Consider the following 20234-nt stretch of genomic DNA (forward strand, 5'->3'; position numbering starts at 1 on the left):
GGACGATAGTATTTTCTTATTGCAATAAATAAATACCATGTAATTTATGATGTAATTAAAAAAAAAAAAAACCTCACCTATTTTGAACAAGTAGTTTGAGATGCAAACACCATTTAAATTTAAGTAAAAGTCAAAATATTGAGTGCTTTTGTACTTTTAATATACAATATCACAATCACAATATAGTGACCTTAATTGGAGGCAAGGTAAATGACATGAAGCCAACTTTATCAAATCTGATTGAAGAATGGATAAACTGACCTTTCCAATTTCAAGGCTACATATATCTCTTTTCTAATCTATTAATTCTACAAATTCAAGTTGATTTTATGGTGTTAGTGTGTTAATTATATTGTCCTTCCAATATGGTTTGTAACTTCTGCTGACCTTATTTCGGATCATCATTCTTAGATGACTCTTTGAGTTACGAATATTCATACCTTGGACAAATTGCTTAGTCATATTAAAATCGATCCATGCTTTCTGAATTATATATATTACATCATTTTATTATACGACCACAAGCGTTATACATAAGGTTGATTCATAACTGTTGAAATACAGTTCGTTTTCGTTCCATATCTGGTTAGGGAACTATTCAATTTTTTGTTTATTGTTAAGAAGAAATAAACAACTATCTTGAGGAAAATCATCTTTTATTGATGAATTATAACTAGGCAAGAATGTTTATATCCAAAAACTCTCTCCTTCCCGACCCTGAAATAAAGGGCCACCCTCACAACTTATCTTATGAAAAAGTAAAATTACAAAGATACCAAACTTCGAGGAAAATTCCAAACGGAAAGTCCCTAAGCAAATGTAAAAACCAAAAGCTGAAACACATCAAACGAATGGATAACATTTGTCATATTCCTGACTTGGTACATGCATTTTATTGTGTCGAAAATGCGGGTTAAACATAGTTTATAGCTAGCTAAACCCCTCACTAGTATGACAGACGCATACAATTCCATTATATTGACAACGATGTGTGAACAAAACAAACAGGCACAATAGGTAAAAATGTCAAAAATAGGAGTACAGCAGTCAACATTGTGTTATAATTTGAATCACCATAAAAACAAACAAACATATCAAAATAAACAAAAAGGCACAACGACAAAGTACATTAGCAAAAACGAAAGACAAGAACACAAAAATACATCTAAGTACAATAACACATTTACAGGATCTATAAGTAACGATCTCTTAATTTTTTTAAATTTTTTTCCCAATATTTTGGCTTCAAGCAATATTGAAAAGACATGTATTTCCAAAATGCGCATCTCGTACCGTTTATGTTATGACTACCACTGTGTCAATACCTCTGCTGGTGGACTGATAAACTGTCTATGAGTATATCACCAGCTTCGTACCCAGTACTGGCTAAAGTACAGACACGAAAATACGAATATTGTGTTATTGCACAATTTTGGAAATTATTTTTAATTAAAGAATTTATCTTACTCTTGCACAGTTCTGATTGTTTGCCCAAATTTTTGGGAGTTGTCCGTTGTTTTTCTGCTATTTGCATGTTGTAATGTACTTTTATAAAATTTATTTGCGAATTTCACTGTGCCGAGTGTTCTTGTGTTTGTTTGAATTGTATTCCTGTCACGCAGTGTTGTCATTTTAAATGTTTTTCTATACATTGCCATATAAGCGGGAGGTTTTGCTAGCCATAAAACAAGGTTCAACCAACCATTTTATTTTTTAAATTGTCATGTATCAAGTCAGGAATATCGCAGTTGTTATCTACAGTTGGTTTTTTTCTATGTATAACGGCATTTTCTTATGTTTAAGTTTCTGTTTTTCCGTTCTCTTTCTTTCATAGTTGACGTGTTACCTCCAGTATTTGTTTGTTATCTTGATTTGTTTTTGTTAAATCGAGTTATGAATATTGAACAATGGTAAACGCCTGTTGCCTTTATTTGAAAATACTTTTTTTCATTTTGGTTTATAGGCTCTAAATTGGGTTGCTTATATAGGGAATCACTGAAGCGTGACTGGAGCGGGCCCCCTCTTAGGCAGTCAGTGGGCCCCCACTTATGAAAATTTCTGAATCCGCCAGTGTTTATGAAGGCTCTAGAGTTTGTGAAATCGTAGGCAACTTCCGCACAACTATTCATATGTATGTAGTAAAAGATCTGTGAATCGTCGATATACACGCGACCTTCCCATTGATCTGGACTACAACATACATGATCTAATTCCAATCCAATCCCAATTCTTAAAATTATAGCCATTAATAGTACCACTATTAATCGTGGTGTGTACATTTTGACTGGTTCACAGAAAGTATAACACGATAATAACACATACTTTAAACATATCTTTATCGTATGATCATGGAGAAAATCTGAAGTATATACGCACTAATCATTGAGAGAGAAGCTTTGTTTACTGGTTAAAGTGCACAGACACTTGTCTCTGAGACGTGTTGATCATACTGTAGTTTTCTAAGTGTGTTTTGTGTACTGTTTTGTTTTGTAATCTAAATCGTGTTTTGTAAAGGCATAGTCAATTTGTTATATACTTAATGTTTGAATTTCTTTTTGGTTTCTTTCGCCTCTGTTTATATCATTATTTATATCAGTACAGAACACTGGCACATGTCTCTGAAACAAAATATACCTAATATATATATACTTGAATATTTTTTTCAAAGACAAGTGCATGAGTTTAAGATGTTAGATTTTTTTCTGTGAATACTGGATCATGACTTAAGCCTTTAGCTCAGTCATTATTTAGCTTGCTAGTTTATTTTCCCACTTTTATGCTGTGGTGAGCCACATTTATGCAAACAACCTTAACTCACTGCTTTCGTAATAACGACCTCAAAGATATCTAACTTAAAACAAACTAAAGTCTTGTTTTGATGTAACTTAAAAGAACAATCATAATAATTAAATATATATCTTGTAAATCAATTTTGTATTTGTGTATTCCAGCATAAAAAAGTTATTGTCAATTTCAAAAATTCAACATGCGCTGAATAGTTAAGCAAAGGCATCGTGACTCCTTTAAATTAGGAAATTTTAAACGGGATGACAGTTTCTTTTTTAATAGTAACACTCGTCTTGTTTCTAGTTGTAAATTGGAATTTGATGATAGTTTGGATTGGTTAATCTTACAATCCAACAAAATTGAATAAAATTAAGTCTATTTAGTGGTCATCTATGAAATGTATATTCCGTTATGATCAACAAATTAAGATGGTCTCTCTAACCTTTGGAAGGTTTGACCTCAACACCACTATAAAGAGCCTTTGGTTTTTGCTTTTTAAAGCAGCAAATATCTATCAAGAAGATTGTGACACTTTGAAGACCAGACAATCGGATCAAAAGGGGGAATGTGATCAAAAGGTGCCGCTTGAATGTTTCCACTGGGATGTAGAAAGTTCCAAATTGAAATATTTAAATCATTCTTTTGTCGTATAAAATCCAGATGTAATTCGACTCTTATTGTCAATTTTAATATTTAAGTCAAGACATTAAGCAGGGGTAATTGTAGTTGTGAAGTAATGTATTAAAAAAAAAAACCCAATTGAATAGATGCGTCAGTATAGTCCCTGAATTGTTTAGCGGAAGGACATAATAGAGACATATAACACAATTTATTGTATTATAAGTCTCTGTATATGAGAAAAAATTCATGCGACAGAACTGTTTCAAGTAATTTTAATGTTTTAACTGCGTTAATTTATTTCTTTTGAGCAGACGACACATGTAAGTTCTCTTCCATTGACATACGGTGGACATTTCAAACTACCACACACAGCTTCTACAGGGTAAACAACGGCTTCATTACGATTACCGTCACCACCAGGAACGGACTCCAACTTCTCATCTACGCAGATATATTGCGACGGCGTGCGGGTTTTAGTGTGGTATTCTGACATCAAATAACCCGAGAATTCTTTATGCCAACCTTCATGGCAATTTATTTTCCCTGGAACCATTAGAACAGTAGATCTAGCTGTTAAACATACTGCACATGGCATGTCTTTATCATTGAAACTTTTTGAATAGGGTTTACTGGTTTGAATTTCATATTCAACACCATATAAACGACCTGTTCCATCATTTTGTCCGCTTGTATAGTCTTTCCATTCCGGATTCTTCGGTAGACAAAGAAAGTTTGAACCTGATCCTCCTTCGTTAACATGATTACCGGCACCATACCCTTAAAAACACAAAAAATATAGCAAAACAAATCTATGATCAAACTTTATACTAGTAGTTATTTGAACAATTGATGACGTATCTGCGTTTTTTAAAGTTTTTTTTTTACAGTAATGATACTGTTATGTTTTTTTAAATCTGAAACGTCTAGTGCTACAAATACGATGACATTTAACCAAATATACAAGCAGGTGTGAAAGGAACGCTTTCGCCAATGTATATACTTCATGCAATATAAACTTTTAGAGCCAAAGAAAAAATATATACATTTAAAACTGAATCACTATTGAATATACAATTACCGTCATAAACAAGTGTCGAATCCTGTGGGCAGCTGGACTTTCCCCATCTGATATACGTTGCAGCGTTATGTCCTAAAAACAAAAGAAAATACGGCAACCATTTTTATGAACTGAGAGCAACGAAAAAAAAAGGATGTTAATTAAGCATACATTGAAAATACATACATAAAAAATACATTTATTTTTTTTTACTTTCTCTTTCTCCCCGTGCCTTGGCGAATACAAATTCAGTACATAATTATTGTCTCCAAATAACAACAAAACATCACTTGGATTTGTATTTCGTGTTTTCAAAGGTCTTACCCCGACATTCGGATGCATGAAAATTTACATCCTTTAGTTCCACCAAGTTCCTTTCCATCTGTTTGATTAGGTAGTCCTTCAAAAAGCAAGACTTTTCGGACTTGCCATGACAATTTGCACTGAACATAAGAAGACCCAGTACGGTTAATAATATATTTGTCATGTTTCTGTGTATCTTTGAAAGGTGAAGTCTGGCACTGTTTTTGGTCATTTATAATTACAAAAATAATACAAATGAAAAAAATCGATGCATCAAATTTCTAAAAGTGAAATATGAAACAATAAGTACTTTCTGGCATGAGATTTCCTGCTAAATTACAAGGTTTTTCTGAGAAGAGATGTATGATTCCTGGTGGAGGTAAATTTAGAAAAGCTCTTTGGACGCATCAAATTTATTAATTGTTCGTTTTATTTTCTAGCACTGAGTTGTTTCCGCGCCTTAAGGAACTGTTAGTCCGGGAGGGTCCAGTAATTAGTAATTCTCAACTGACACTAATACTAATATAATTTTCTGCTGATAAATTCAGAAATTTTAAAGTACCGAAGGTTCCATCTCTGTCAAGAAAGGTTGACCTTTGATGATTTTGGCTATTCTTTTAAGTGTTCGTTTTGTTAAAAAGCTCATGTAGTGTTTGAACATTATACAAATAAGGAGGAAACAAGAGTTTTTGCGATGTGATTATTTTAGGTGATCTTTCCGGAGCACCTGAGATCACCCCTAGTTTTTTGGTGGGGTTCGTGTTGTTTATTCTTTGGTTTTCTATGTTGTGTTATGTGTGCTGTTGTTTGCTTGTCTTTTTCCCTTTTTGACTGTCCCTTTGGTATTTTTCGTCCCTCTTTTGTTAGTTCTTTTTATTCAGCATGTGTGTCGCATTTTACAAACTTGAAATAAAATATCATTTTAGACCATATCCAAAAAAGAACAACAGATCTTACTATTTCTTTATATTGATCATAAATCTCAATATAAATAAATCATAAATTAAAAGAGAAAAAGGAGAACAATCATGTTTTGGAAATAATTGTTTTAAATAACTTGTATTCTTTAACCTGCTATCAATATTGAAAAATGATGTTAATAAAAAGTTGAAACGTATGTTCATGTGTTGCATATCCATCTGGAACAAGGTATAGTTAGTTTGAAAATATGATGAATAGTAAATGCAAACTTATCAGTTATTTTTTCATCAAATCTCCTGATAATGACATGTTCACACATGTATGGAATTATTTTGTTGCATATCTTTGTGATGTTATAATTTTTCATTTCAATTGGTGTGTTTGGAAGAGAAATGCAAACTGAAAATGGTAATACAGTTATTTGTATAAAAAAGTTGTTCCTTTGAAGTTCTTAACCATCATTACACCTAAATGAAAAGTTTCATCAAGTCTTCACAGGAGATTAAAATTATGGATCACTGATTTTTATACCTTTTAATTTTAGGTTTTCAATATTTTTATTGTGTGAAAAAAACCCACTCCTGTGAAAGTTGATGCTTACGTGAAAATGAATCTTTTTATACAAGTGAGAGGTTTAGCTAGCTATAAAACCAGGTTTAGTCCACCATTTTCTACATAAGAAAATGATTATACCAAGTCAGGAATATGAAATTTGTTATTCATTTGTTTAATGTGTTTGAGCTTTTGATTTTGCCTTTTAGTTAGGGACTTTCTGTTTTGAATTTTCATCTGAGTTCGGTATTTTTGTTATTTTACTTTTGTTTTAATAATAAATTATATCTACCTCCCTACTGTTATAACAAAACCAAAATTGGGTGATTTTTTATATGTATTATTGTTAATGAATCATTATCATGTTTGTGTATTGTAAATATTATAGGATATGTTATTGATATGGAATCATTAATATAGGCAACAGTAGTATACCAGTATTCAAAAGTCATAAATCGATTGAGAGAAAATAAATCCGGGTTACAAACTAAAACCAAGGGAAACACATCAACTATATGAAGAAATCAAAGAAACAATAGGAACACCGAAGTGCAACAAAAACAAACACCAACACATAGAAACGAACTATTTGATAACAACTGCCATATTCCTGACTTGGTACAAGACAAAATGGTGGATTGAACCTGGTTTAATGGCTAGTCAAATCTCCTGCGTTATGACAATGTTAAAAAGATATCGCTAAATTGACAACACTACGTAATAGAAATACAACACAAACACATGCAAGAACATTCATCACAGAGAATCTTTACAGTGTTTCCTGATGTTATTTCTTGTAAACTGTTCATACCTGTTTTCATAAATTAAATGTTATTTTCTCTCAATGTTAGTCTTTAAGCTACGCGATTTAATAATGGTTTAAATGAGTATTTTTTAGTTATTTTTTAGGGAGATTTCAGTATTAGAAGCAACATTCTTGTTATTGATGATTTTGTGAGAATGGATGTTGACAAAGATAATTTGTAATTGATAACGTTGTGATCTTTAAGTGCATAAAAGAAAAACAATCAGTGTTTTAGTTCTAGACATTACCTGGTGCCCTTTCAAATGCAAAATACCAGGATCGTTTTGAAACTAGGAAACATGAACAGTTTTTGCATGGTGTGTGATGCTTGGAGCGTTTTGTTTTAACAAAACAAAAAACAAAAAACCAACAAAAAAAATTGACTTTAATGTACTCTGCTGAAGTGTTGCGTTTTGGCTAACGTACGTTTTTCATTTTTTTTTTATTGCAGGCATGTTTGTTAGTGTTGCCTTTTTTGAAGCTAATTCACAAATTGTAAAAAAAAATGAATAGATTCAACAGAGGCAAGATGTTACCACCCATCATGATACTTGAACTATGTTTTACATGTAAAATGTAGGATTATTTACCACTCTGTAATATTCTTGATATATTCATGTAATCTTGAAGACATTATTGTCAACAGTCCGTATTAGTATTTTGCATTCTGTAACACTTACGTCCCTTTGTATATTGCATTAGTTATTTTGAAACCACAATTTAAAGAAGGAAATCGGAATTAACCTTGAATAGTTCTAGTAAGAGTTATCGACAACGAGTCAAAACTATCACGTCATTGAGTCCAAGTTATAAGGCAGGTCAAATAATACATTTGGCATCACAAACCTTCAATATGATTGATTGATTGGTGTTTGCTTTACGCCGCTCAGCACAAAAAGAATATATCGCGGCGAACCTTTAAAATGGAATATCAACGTCTAACCATACACCATGATGTCGAAAATGAGTTGGTTCAAGGTTATGTCAAGTTTAACAGCGGATAAATATCGGATACCTTGATTATTATTATATATTTTTAGTTATAAAGTAGAACATCTTATTTCATTGTAAGTTACCTTGGAGGTTACCAAGTAAACAAAATAAATATGAAAACGGGATAATTGACAGAAGTTCAACGTTAGAAATAACAAAATTACTAGTTTTGTTTTTGTATTCTATTTTTATTTTCTTCTAAAAACTGGCTTTCTTAATGAAGAGGTCCTAGTGCCTTATACCATGGCGGACCATTTTTTCAAACGATCATATTGAAGCGTAGAGAGCGTTGGTGCTTTGAAATTTTGACTTTATTCACAATGTGCGGTAAGGTGGATTTTGATCACAGATTTAATACACAATAGATTTACAGTTCTTAAATCAACATTCATTGTTGGCTATACATAACAAATGTCCGCAACTTCAAGGTCTATCATCAATGTGAATGTCAATAGATATATACAAATCTCTTCAAACGAATATCACTAGTTGACTATTGACTATCATTGTCATGACTTGGACAGGCACTTTCAAATGGAAATACCACAATGGTTAACTGCAGTGTAGAAGGATAATTAACTGGACTTTCGCCTTCCGGCTGTAAAACACGTGCTAAAAGGGACATTCTTTTGACTGTGTTGGATCTCTGCATACGCAGCAATGTTTGGACATTATTGGGACATTAAATTCGAGACCTCATGTTATTCTTCTCTTCACGTTACGAAACTCTTCAAACAACTCTTTGAGGATCGGAAGGTAGCATGTAACATTTTAAATTCTAGTCACTATCCAACATACCCACTTTTACAAATTTCACACTGATTTATTGTGAATTTGTTCAATTCCTGAATATGCATGCAATATTAACATCAGGACGTAAACCAAACAACGAAAGTGTGTTTGTGTGTCCAAAATGTTGAGTCCTAAAATTGTCAGTTTCTCCTCTGACTACTCTCAGGTTTCTCTGTCAATATAAAAGGTATAACAAAAATACCGAACTCCAAGGCAAATGCAAAATACTGACAAAATAAATCAAACGCAAGAAATCAACGGAACAAGTGAAAAACAAATACAATTTTACTGACTTGGTACAGACATTTTCCAAATAAAATGTTGGATTGAACCTGGTTTAATAGCTAGCTACTAGCAACCCTTGGATACATTTTCTTTTTTTTCCGAGACTTAAAATGACCGATACGTGGGTTTAAAAAGATACACAGGGTGTCCACAACATTTTAAGCCACTTTCTTGGCTTAGCAAATAAAGAACTCAATCTTTGTGATGAAATCAACATTCATGCAAAATGAAGTGCATTTTATAAGGTTTGATCTATTTTTATAATTCAAATAAATTAGTTGTCCAAATCATTTTTATACGAGTTTTTTGTCCAGTTGAATCTACCTGATCTTTTCATCTCTTTCTCCCTCCAAATAAAACCTGCTGAAGTGTTTCTCGTATGTTCAATTTGAAAACATACATACCTTCCTGAAATAAGATATCACATGTATATTTTACACAACCTTAAATCTTTTTTTTACTAAGTATAAAACCCAAAATATCTGATATCTTGACTTACATCTTGAAATTAACAATGAGGATCGTTTGAGAACAAAACTTTATGACAACAGTGATGATTTTAGCTTCTCAATTGTGAAATTTTCATTTCTATGTATCAACATTCCAGCAGCGCATGCATATGGAGTATATATCTCTCCGGTGATAAAAATTTCAGAGCTAGCATATCATATCATGATTTCCTTGGTAGAAAGTTGCTGCTTACAAGGAAGCTTTTAAACAAAGAGTTTTAAGTGGTGAAGATGCAATCATCCCTTCGAAAATTAAACGGACGCCAGCACAAGTTGGTTGACCGTGATGGTATATCTGGTTCACAGATGTCGACGGATATGTTCCAATTGTCGTAACTGCAATCCCGTGTTTTCATGTTCACCATGACTCCAATTTATTTTAAAAGATTCGACTGAGATCTCGTTTATCAGAAGTTTATGCTAAGGAGTGGGGAGCTGGATCTTTTTTTCTGGTTTATTTACTTATTAGAAAAAAATGGTTTAATGTGAATGAAATGATTTCCTAATAGAACAAGTTAACAAAAGAAGGCAATCAGGGGTCATCGCATGGTCATTGACGGTAGATTAGCACTCGCTTGTATGACGAGGTCTAAATGGAACTGGTTATAACATGCCCCTACAGCGTATGGAAAGCTCAAATTGTATACGGGTTTAGACAAGCACCCACAGCGTAATAGAACAAGCTCTTAATTGACCAGAGTATATTTAAGCACTTACAGCATGTTAAAAGCCTTGAACTATAAGCACCCACATCATATGACAAGCTCAAAATCGACAAGGTACAGCACAGCTTAGGACTAGTTTTCAATCGAACCCGGTATAAACGAGCATGCATAACGAAGGACAAGTTCTTTAACGACACAGGTAAAGACAAGCACCAAGAGCGTATGACATTTAATTAATCAACCCGCCGGTAGACAAATACCAATAACTCTACAAGGGACAACCATGTGTCTTACACTTTCATAAAATTGTATAGAAACAAAAACATGGAGTGACAGCGTCGACCCATAACCTGATTCCGGATATGAGACAGTCACAAAAACATGTGACTTAGCTAACTTATTTTATCATTTTACTTCACATACTTTACTCCCTATCTTTCTGATTAGTTTTTGAGTATAGATGTATCGTGGCTTTGTTTTTGAAAATTCACTATATGCTTATAAGCTTTATAACCAGCAACAGATAAAAAAAGAGGCGGAAGAAAACCAAGACCACAAAACACTACATAAAAAACATACAAGTCTATAAAGTCATCTTGGGTTTTTTACTAGTTGCTCTCATGAACTTATTAATCATTCACACATTTGAAGATTTTATTTCTTACCATCGTCCATCTGCGTTTTGGACTAGCATGTTTACATTGAGGAGGTATGTCAAATATCTGTGTGTCTTTAATACCCGGTGTCATATTATAAACATCCACATTTGTCACAACTACTTTATGAGTGAAGTATAAATGTACAGGAACACAGCTTCCTCAAATAAAAAATCGGAAATGAATATATTAATGTCAACCGGTTAAACAGAGTCTATATTAGGATTGATGTGAACCATTAAAAAAAAAAATGAAAACAAAAACAAAAAAACAACACGTTAAATAATTTCATGCGTAAAATATACAATTTCTGAAAAGAGTGATTCTTTATACTTTTGGTGTTGTTCAAGTAGAAAAAAAAAATAGATTAAAAACCAACACCAAAATATTACAAAATACATTTTAAAACGATTTATTGGCAAATAAGGAACTAATATTAGACACTAAGCATGTCTAGCGCAGCAAAGTTGAAATATAGATAACATAAAAAATAGTGAAGAGCTACGCCACACTAAAACCAAGTACGAATTGATAAAGCCAGCTATTACCAGTGAAGATCTAAACGTTTACCAGTGAATAAGTACAAAACCAAATGTGAATTGATCAAAACCAAGTAAGAATAGAAGACATCAACATATACTAGTGAAGAACTACGAGACACAAAACCAAGTATGAATTGATGAAGTGAACATGTACAAGTGAGGAGCTTCACGACACAAAACAACTATGAATTGCTGAAGTCAACATGCACTAGTGAAGAGCCATACGACACAAAACCACAAATGAGCTGATGTAGGCAACGTTTAAAAGTGAACAGCTATGTGACACAAAACCATGATAAATTAATGGAGTCCACATATACTAGTGAAGAGCTTTGCAAAACAAAACCAAGTATCCGTCAACATAATAGTAAAGACCCATTCAACACAAAACCAAGTTTGAATTGATGAAGTTCGCACGAACTACTAAAAAAGGAAGCGAAACAAAACAAAGTATGAATTGATGAAGCCCACATGTACTTGTTAGGATCTATAGGTCACACACCTAAGTATTTTCTATCTATTAAGGAACCGATGTAGATCAAATGTACCCGCATTTTTCTTATATTTTTACTTTAATCTACTGTGCTTTAATCATAATAGATTGTAAGCCATACCCATATATACCTCTCTCTATTGATGCTCTAATGTTTGGGACACTCTTATCAAGAGTTATATTGTATGTGTCAGTGATAATATGTTCTCCAACTACACCACTATACAACAAATTGTCTCCACCTTCAATATAAAAAAGTAAATGAAAAGAAAAAAATATCGACAACACGTCCCAGAGTGGTTCAGGATATCTGGAACTCTGATTTGTTATTTTATAAATATTATGACTTATATTTACAATTATTATTTTTCTATAACTTTGACACATGTCAAAGATGAAAAATGCAGAGATTTCTAATTCACTTATCGAATCTTATTCTACCTTGCATAATGTTCATATTTTATCAAAATGACAAACAATACATAACCCAATCGTAACAACTTCAAAAGTTTCTCCTGCTATGCTTCCATCACATACCATGCGGATTCACTCAGTCAAAATGCCAGAATGGGGATAGGAAACAATATGTAGAATCAAAGATCAGACAAGAATACTGTTTTTTAAAGATCTAAGACCGCGGAAACATGTCGTGTGAGTTGAGACAACGACACATCGCATCGGTCAACTAATTCGTGATGGTGACCGTAAAAGTCTGTTTGAGCAGTTTTTGTGTAAGATAGGGGCACACCCGGGTTAAAGAATTTATATAGTGTGAACATGCACCAGCGTAAAGAAATAGCTGCGATATGTAAACCTCGTACGATGGAGCAGAGGGTTTGTTATTTCTGAGAAATGGAAGTTGACAATTGGAAAGTTTAAATCATCACGTTTGTCATAGAATCCAGTTTAAAGTGGTCAAACTGTGTCAATTATAAGGAACATTAAGGAGATATGAGGCAGACCTTTTACTTTTGGTAGTATTCGTAATGTAAAGTTCATTAGGATATATATGACATTTTAGCACTCATTGAAATGAGGGTTATAGAGTGGCAGAACATCATCAACATATCTGAAAGTGAAATTAAAGAACTTTGCAAGATTGTTTCTCTTTTTGTTTTTAAGAAGGTTCTGTTTGAGTTTTACTTAATATGAGTATAAAACAAGTCGGCCTGTAGTGTTGCACAATAAGTATCAATTGGAATACCGACTGTCTGGTGAAATATCAATCCACCAAACTCAACAAATATATTATCGATAAAAAAAGTACAGTGTTTTGCTGATATCATCTTCGGTGTATTTATTGTGGGAATCAGTGTGGTTCTTCACAAAGTAACATTTTTCATCAAGTTACCAAAAATAATGATTTTTTATCTACAATTCCCTTTTTGGTAGAAAAAGATATGTTAAACGAAACGATGCAGTCTACCTTGTCGTTTTAGTGGATGTAGTCGATCTTGATCATCAAATGGATTGTAATAAATGTACATTTAGTTGTGGTCTGTATATACCGTGTTTATTCATGACCTAGACATGCATATTTTATTGACGGTCTATGTATACACTTTTCTGTATGCTCTAGATTTAGTTTAGAATATGGCAGTTGTTATCAAATAGTCCGTTCCTATGTATGTTGGCGTTTGTTTTTGTTGCGGTTCAATGTTTCTGTTGTTCCGTTGTTTTCCTCTTATAGTTGATGTGTTTCCCTGGGGTTTGGTTTGTGACCCGGATTTGTTTTCGCTTAATCGATTTATGACTATTGAACAGCGGTATACTACTGTTGCCTTTATTTACAAACAAATCGGGATAACAAACAAACAAATCTAAATACAAAATCGAGAAACAGAACAAATAAATCGTGATAACAGAAATATATAAGATTGAAGTGTGTTCCTTGATGGCTTCCGTCAGATTTTTATTCTAATTCAGAAATCAAGTTATAATACGTTTGATTTTCAACACTCTGTGTATTCGCCGAGGTAATTTTAAACAAATAATCATATCCCTTATACTTTGGTTTGGCTTAAGCAAGATTTAATTCATACCTTGGACACATTGTTTAGTCATATTAACATCCAACCTAGTTTTCTGGCAATATACTCCGTTGTCTAATTCATATTCATAATTCTGAAAACACAAATATCGTTTTATAATAAATGATAAAAAAAAAAGCCTTCTTTGCCAAACTGCCATACAAAGAAACTTATGTCATGTCGCAGAACTTGAATAATATGTAAGATGAATAATTCATTTAAGTAAAAATGACATTTTATAACACAAACAATGAATGTTTGTAAGTAATTCATCCATCACAACACATTATACGTTTTACCATTATGACAGATCGGTATTTTAATCAGATTAGCTAAATTTAAGGAAATATCAGTCAAAAATTGGCCATAAAAGCAGATCGTATTTGCGAAAAATATTCAGACGAAAAACCTCTCAAATTCACATACTTAAAAGAGAGACAAAAGATACCAAACGGAAAATCAAACTCATGAATCGAAAAAGAACTGACAATGACATGGCAAAAAACTACAAAAAGACAAACAACAGTATACAACACACAACAAAAAAACATAAAACTGAATAACACGAATCCCATCAAAGAGCGGGGTGGTATCAGGTGATCTGGAAGGGTAAGCAGATCCTGCTTCACATGTGGCACCCGTCTTCTTTTTTAGCCATGGCGTTGTCAGTTTATTTTTGTCTTAGGAGTTTGAATGGCCCTTTGGTATCTTTCTCCTCTCATTTGGAATATATCCGTCGTCATCTGTGAAACAGATATTCCAAAAATGTCAACCAAATCGTGATGGCGTCCGTAAATTTTTTGAAGGGGTGATTTTTACTTCACCACATTTGAGCTCTTGGTTTAAAAGTTTCCTTGTAAGCGGCAACCATCTATCAAGGAAATCGTGATAGTAAATGTTAGCCATGGAATATCGTATCAACTGGAAGATATATACTCCATATGCAGATGCTGCTGGAATGTTGTTACATTAAAATGGAAAATCACAATTGAGAAACTTAAATCATTTCTGTTGTCGTAAAGTTTTGTTTTCAACCGACCCTCATTGTCAATTTCTAGATGTAAGTCAGATATGAGACAGAATTAACTGTATTCATAGCTTCCTTTATTTCAAGTTCGATGGGATAGACGCGTTTAACATAGTCATCACACTAATAATTATTTAGTAATAGAACATCATCTATATAGCGGAAAGTGAAGCTAAAGGACATGCTAACTTCTTTTCTTTCTTCCTAAGAAATTAATGTATAAAGCCAGAGTCTTAGATTGTGTGTACTATAAAAGATCTTTGGATTTTTCAGTATCCACATCTGATTCACGCCACCTCTAAAATAGGTAGTTTCACAATAACTTTGAAGCACGGCTTTGATTGCTGATACAACTAATGATAATAAATTAGAAAGAGGTTTCGTCGAGCACTTGGAAGAGCCAGCAATATAACGCTGTTTGTAAGGACACGTATGTAGTTTAGGTATTAATGCAGTGAAGGAACATCCAGTTCTTCATCTTTGGTTGAAATCACAAAGCAACATTGACCAGACCTATGATTATCCAGGATTTTCTCCTTAGTAAGGTGTCGTGGGGGTATATGTTGAGTTTCAATACATAATTCATTTATCCAGCAGTTTATGTAATGTAATTTACACACAAAAACGATGTTGTTTGGGGCTTTATCTGCGGGGACATATGTGTCATGGAGGTAGGACAGGTGTTTTGCACATTTGGGTCTTTAAAGATTGATGTAGCATGGGTATTTATAGACCAATTCTGTCTTTTAATTCTGATTTGTATCAACGACTTCACAGTCTTTATCCATTCGGAAAAAGTATCTACGTCTTCTTTCTCGCGTTTAACCCATTGCCTGGCATAGTCCTCTACTGAATCCTTCAGTTTTTTGAAGTTGTGTTTCCAATTGATGGATTAAGGCTCACGATATTTCGGGCCTTTGGTATCACATTTCGCAGAGAATTGTTATTGACAATGTTTAGGTCTCCAGTAATAACGTGGCCATGATTACTAGTATATATGAATGGGGAGCTAGCAAAGGTACAATCAGGTGGTTTAGACTTGAAGTCGTCAATATTGAGATCATGTAGGACGTGTTTGTAATTTTAAGTTTTAGTCGCAATTGGTTTAGTATATGTATTAGAGACGATAGGTACAGGTTGATCTTTAACTAGTGAACTGATTTATGACGAAGGATATCACCCAAGTTGATGGCATCGAGTCCTTTGTCGACAAAAAAAAGTTTTAGAAAAGATATTTTCTCCTTTTCATCTTTTCCAAATCGAACCAGTCTGAAAAGTCTGTGACTGGCAATATCCGAGATGATAGCTGTAAGTTTGTGTTGGTTTGAATCGGGGTTTGAAACAGTGGTTTCCAAACATAAGTTTTACAGAGAATGAAGTTTTAAAAGGGGTAGTGAAAAAATTGTGTGCAAATGAGATGAATACCCAACGGCTTTAGTATAAATGACAGAAGGTCATTTATCGACACATCATGGAGAGTACGTGATGTATAATGAGGATGACCATGACTTCGTCTCGTCTATGTCGAGGAGCAGAGTTCAAAATATTCATCACATTCACAGGAATGACTAGATAGAACACCTATACCATCAATTTTGTCATTGCAACTACATGGTGTCGCAGTTCCCAATTCTCGAATCTAGTAATCAATTTGTCTACGGGTAGGTGTTGTTAGATGAAGGTTGTTAGTCCAGTGGTATATGTTTTCGATGGTCTAATTTAAAAACAAATTGTCCAACCGATTTCACTGTTTACACAGATTAGCACCAACATTATATCAGCAAAACAGTGAAACTGTGGGGAAATTAGTGCATGTATGTGATTTTGAGTGTATTTTTTTTATTCATTTTTTTAGAAATGAATGTAATTTCAACGAGTGAGAAATGGGTCCCAAATACCCCGCCCATCAAACCATCTGGTAAATTTATTCAAAATAATTTACAGAATCCGTATACATGTACATGTAATGCATTTAGGGGACTGACCAATTATTTTCAAGCGTCAGTGGTAAGTCTTTTGTAAACGAAATGTTCGTGTAGCGTACAAAATTTTAAGCCTGGTATCTATGATGAGTTTTTATTATACACTGTCCATGCTTGGGACTATATTCGTACACGAAAATCAAAGGACAATATCTGTGTTGCCGAGCCACCAGTAACACTTTACATTTATGCAAATTTCCATTAATATTCAAGACAAAGGACGATTTTGAATAGGTATCAAACTTTATCAAACTACATTTTGAAGTTTTCAAACTGCTTGTGTTGGTCACAATTTTTTGAATTATTCGATTTTTCATTTCCTATATCTTAACTTATTCCACTGCTTTACAATAAAAAATGAATATTTACAAAACAATTGTTTTAAAGGTCAATATCAAAAGACATTGGTCAGTAGTCTTATTGTACCCCTCAATATAAACTTAAACAAAATACCCTTGACATGGCAAGTGCGATCCAAAGCTTCTGATAAACAGACCTCAGCCAGATAAATTAACCAAAGCACTTTTAATGAAAAGATCTCTGATCAGCTAGACCAAAATGATGATCATCGGAATAAATTACAAAGTATTATGTATCCGCCACTCATAGCTATTTAGAGTTAGACATCAAAGATACCAGGATTATAATTTGGTATGCCTGATGCGCGGTTCGTCTACGTCAGACTCATTCCGAAATGTCGTACCAAATATGGCTAAGGAAATCTATACCTCGGAGTAGACAAACTTTAGAAATAATTCAACATTTTATGAACAGAAAAATTAACAGATCTCCTAAAAATATCTAATCTGACTATAGGAGTTTGAAATACTTCTTACATTTGACTCTTTTTGGCTTACATTCAGTGGCAAATATTTCATGCTAATTAGAAAGAGATCATATAAACCAAATAAGCAGGGAGAAAAAAAGGGGGTGAAAGAAGTTGACTACCATTAAAAAGGGTATATGTTGGATAGGACAGAAACTTACTCAGTTACTTAAAACCATCGTAAGGTGTAAATGTTCACTTTCATTTGATCTCTTTTTTCTATGGTTTTTTGATCAACAAATAGTATTCTTGAGGCATCTAATAACACCTGACCTGTATCTCAAAAACTGTCAATATTTGATTCAGTGATAATCAATTAAGCGGACGAGACAGTATCTAATAAACATATTTTTATTAAATTTTTGATACTTCATTTATTTGTCTATGATTTATAACTATGATCAAAAGGTGTGGTTATATACGGACGAATGAACATATGCTCAAAATCATACTTACATTGTTATAGTCTTCGAGATATAATGCTGAATATTATACTGCTTCATTTTCGGATCCACAAAGGGACTCTCATCGACAAGTGTTGCGTTTATTAAAGCTCTAGAATTTGTGAAATCGTAAGCAACATCAGCCGTACCATAGGTATGAATGGCATATGGAAACAAAAAACTGTCTATATACAGGTGTCCTTCCCATTGGTCAGGAGCACAACATACAGGAGTCGATGTCATAACACATATCCTTGTTAACACTACAATTAGAATTAATCAAATTCCTCTTGCTGCATTCATGTTTTTGGCTCACTGAAAGTGTGACACACTGATAAGTATATGTTAAAAGTATCTATAACTCATCATAGTGAAGATAAATTATGTAACAGTTATTGTACAATCACGTACTGATGTCGTTCGGGTCAAGTATATAGGGTTATTCATTTGGGTGTGAAGTATTTTAACTCATCGTAAATACCAAGATTAAAATTGCATACGCCAGACGCGCGTTTCGTCAACACAAGACTCATCAGTGACCCTCGAATTACAAAAAATAAAAAAGTACCTAACAAAGGTTTTAAGATATGACGCCTTCAGCTTACTTGTGCGTGTTTTTTTGGGATAATTTATTTCACGCAAATATATTTCATATGCGAAAAATCAAACAAATACAATAAGTATAAAGAAAAGCACAACATGTTAATTTCAAAGCCAAACAAACGCCAATCTTAGCAAGAATAGTTGTACCAATAATCGACATCTGACAATGTAGATAGGAATATGTTTATAAATACTATGCATGTATATATACTAAACTAAGTCTTCTATGCACGTGTTTTAAATTTATCATGAATCTAGAACGTATAATCGACAAATAATATTTCATTCAGTGACTGTTTGATCTTTCAAGTTTGTTGTCGAAGTTTACCGGATGGATCGTGACATTGATAAACAATCAACATAGAAGCAGGTGGGGCATGTAAAAATTGAGTGATAGAGCGATGTTAATTTTTTATATTTTCCATCCGTTCCAATTTGTTTATTAAACTTTTCCATTACGATCGTTTAATGATTTTGTGGATTTAATTTGTTCTATTAGAATCAATTATTACTGTTTACCTTCCAGTACACGTTTGTTTACATTCTTTCTTCACGGGTTTTCCCTCTCACTTGTGCTTTGTGGTGGCCAAAGTTCTAACGAAAGGTTTCGTAGCTAAGGTCACCGCATACGGAAAAGTGTCGGCGAATTAGAGTACGGGAAGACAATAATTCAAAAGCAGTACATTTATGAAGATTTTGATAAGATAAAGGATTTTCTTTTACAAGAAATTCCACATAAACTTGTTTTGTCGTATAACTTAGCCATTCAAGTATATAAAATATATTCAACTTTATTTTAGATTTGAATTATCATATGCCTTTAATGTAAAACATAAAACGGTTCACGTGAGAGTTTCGGAAAGTAGAAATAATTAAACGTCTAGCCAATGGTAGCAAGGTCAATTTATTCATTTTCAAAATCTTCTCCCCAGAAAATCAATTGGTCGTCCATGTATAAACAGGTACGCATGGCTATTGACAAGCTCTTAATAGGAACGAGTATTGACACAATCATCCACGGAATGCTTTTGAAAAGCTCTTAATTGCTAAAAGGACCAACAACGTATAATGTGATATATTATTTCGACAATATTAAACCATATGAGTTATACATACATACAGCTTCTGAGAAAACATCTCATACATTTTAACCAAATTATGCAAACGTAAACCTAGGGCATTCCTCTAGTTTACAATAGAATCATGTTGGAAATCGATACATATAGTTTCCTTTCCCAAAACAGTCCTGAACATTATAACCAAATATTGAAAATGAATAAAACTATGTTAATATACAGCTTTTGCTACTAATCTGAAATCCATGTTGGTTCTCATTAAAGCT

At 33.1% G+C, this 20234-nt stretch overlaps 1 protein-coding gene across 3 annotated transcripts; it reads right to left on the reverse strand.

Annotated features, from left to right (window-relative positions):
- Window positions 1-3665: 3665 nt before the first annotated feature.
- Window positions 3666-18679, reverse strand: LOC139489524 (uncharacterized). Of its 3 annotated transcripts, XM_071276019.1 has the most exons (6): window positions 18303-18622; window positions 14024-14105; window positions 12113-12223; window positions 10956-11107; window positions 4487-4558; window positions 3666-4185 (listed from the first exon to the last, which is right to left on the reverse strand). In XM_071276019.1, the coding sequence occupies exons 4-6, from the start codon at window positions 10963-10965 to the stop codon at window positions 3698-3700; spliced, it is 570 nt and encodes a 189-aa protein (XP_071132120.1). In that variant the 5' UTR covers window positions 10966-11107; window positions 12113-12223; window positions 14024-14105; window positions 18303-18622; the 3' UTR covers window positions 3666-3697. The 3 variants fall into 3 exon arrangements, with proteins under 3 accessions (XP_071132120.1, XP_071132119.1, XP_071132121.1); XM_071276020.1 differs by lacking the exons at window positions 3666-4185; window positions 4487-4558 and adding an exon at window positions 9353-9524 and having other exon boundaries at window positions 18303-18679; XM_071276018.1 differs by lacking the exons at window positions 10956-11107; window positions 12113-12223; window positions 14024-14105; window positions 18303-18622 and adding an exon at window positions 4790-4953.
- Window positions 18680-20234: the final 1555 nt, after the last annotated feature.

The sequence above is a fragment of the Mytilus edulis genome, chromosome 9 (genome assembly GCF_963676685.1).
Source record: "Mytilus edulis chromosome 9, xbMytEdul2.2, whole genome shotgun sequence".
In the NCBI taxonomy this organism is placed as follows: Eukaryota; Metazoa; Mollusca; class Bivalvia; order Mytilida; family Mytilidae; genus Mytilus; species Mytilus edulis.

Coding starts and splice junctions, on each gene's coding strand:
- LOC139489524 (XM_071276018.1), bottom strand. CDS start 4,952: ATGACAAATATATTATTAACCGTACTGGGTCTTCTTATGTTCAGTGCA. Junction 4,559..4,789: donor TCATGCATCCGAATGTCGGG/GTAAGACCTTTG, acceptor TTTTGTTTTTAG/GACATAACGCTGCAACGTAT. Junction 4,186..4,486: donor TTCGACACTTGTTTATGACG/GTAATTGTATAT, acceptor TGTGTTTTTAAG/GGTATGGTGCCGGTAATCAT.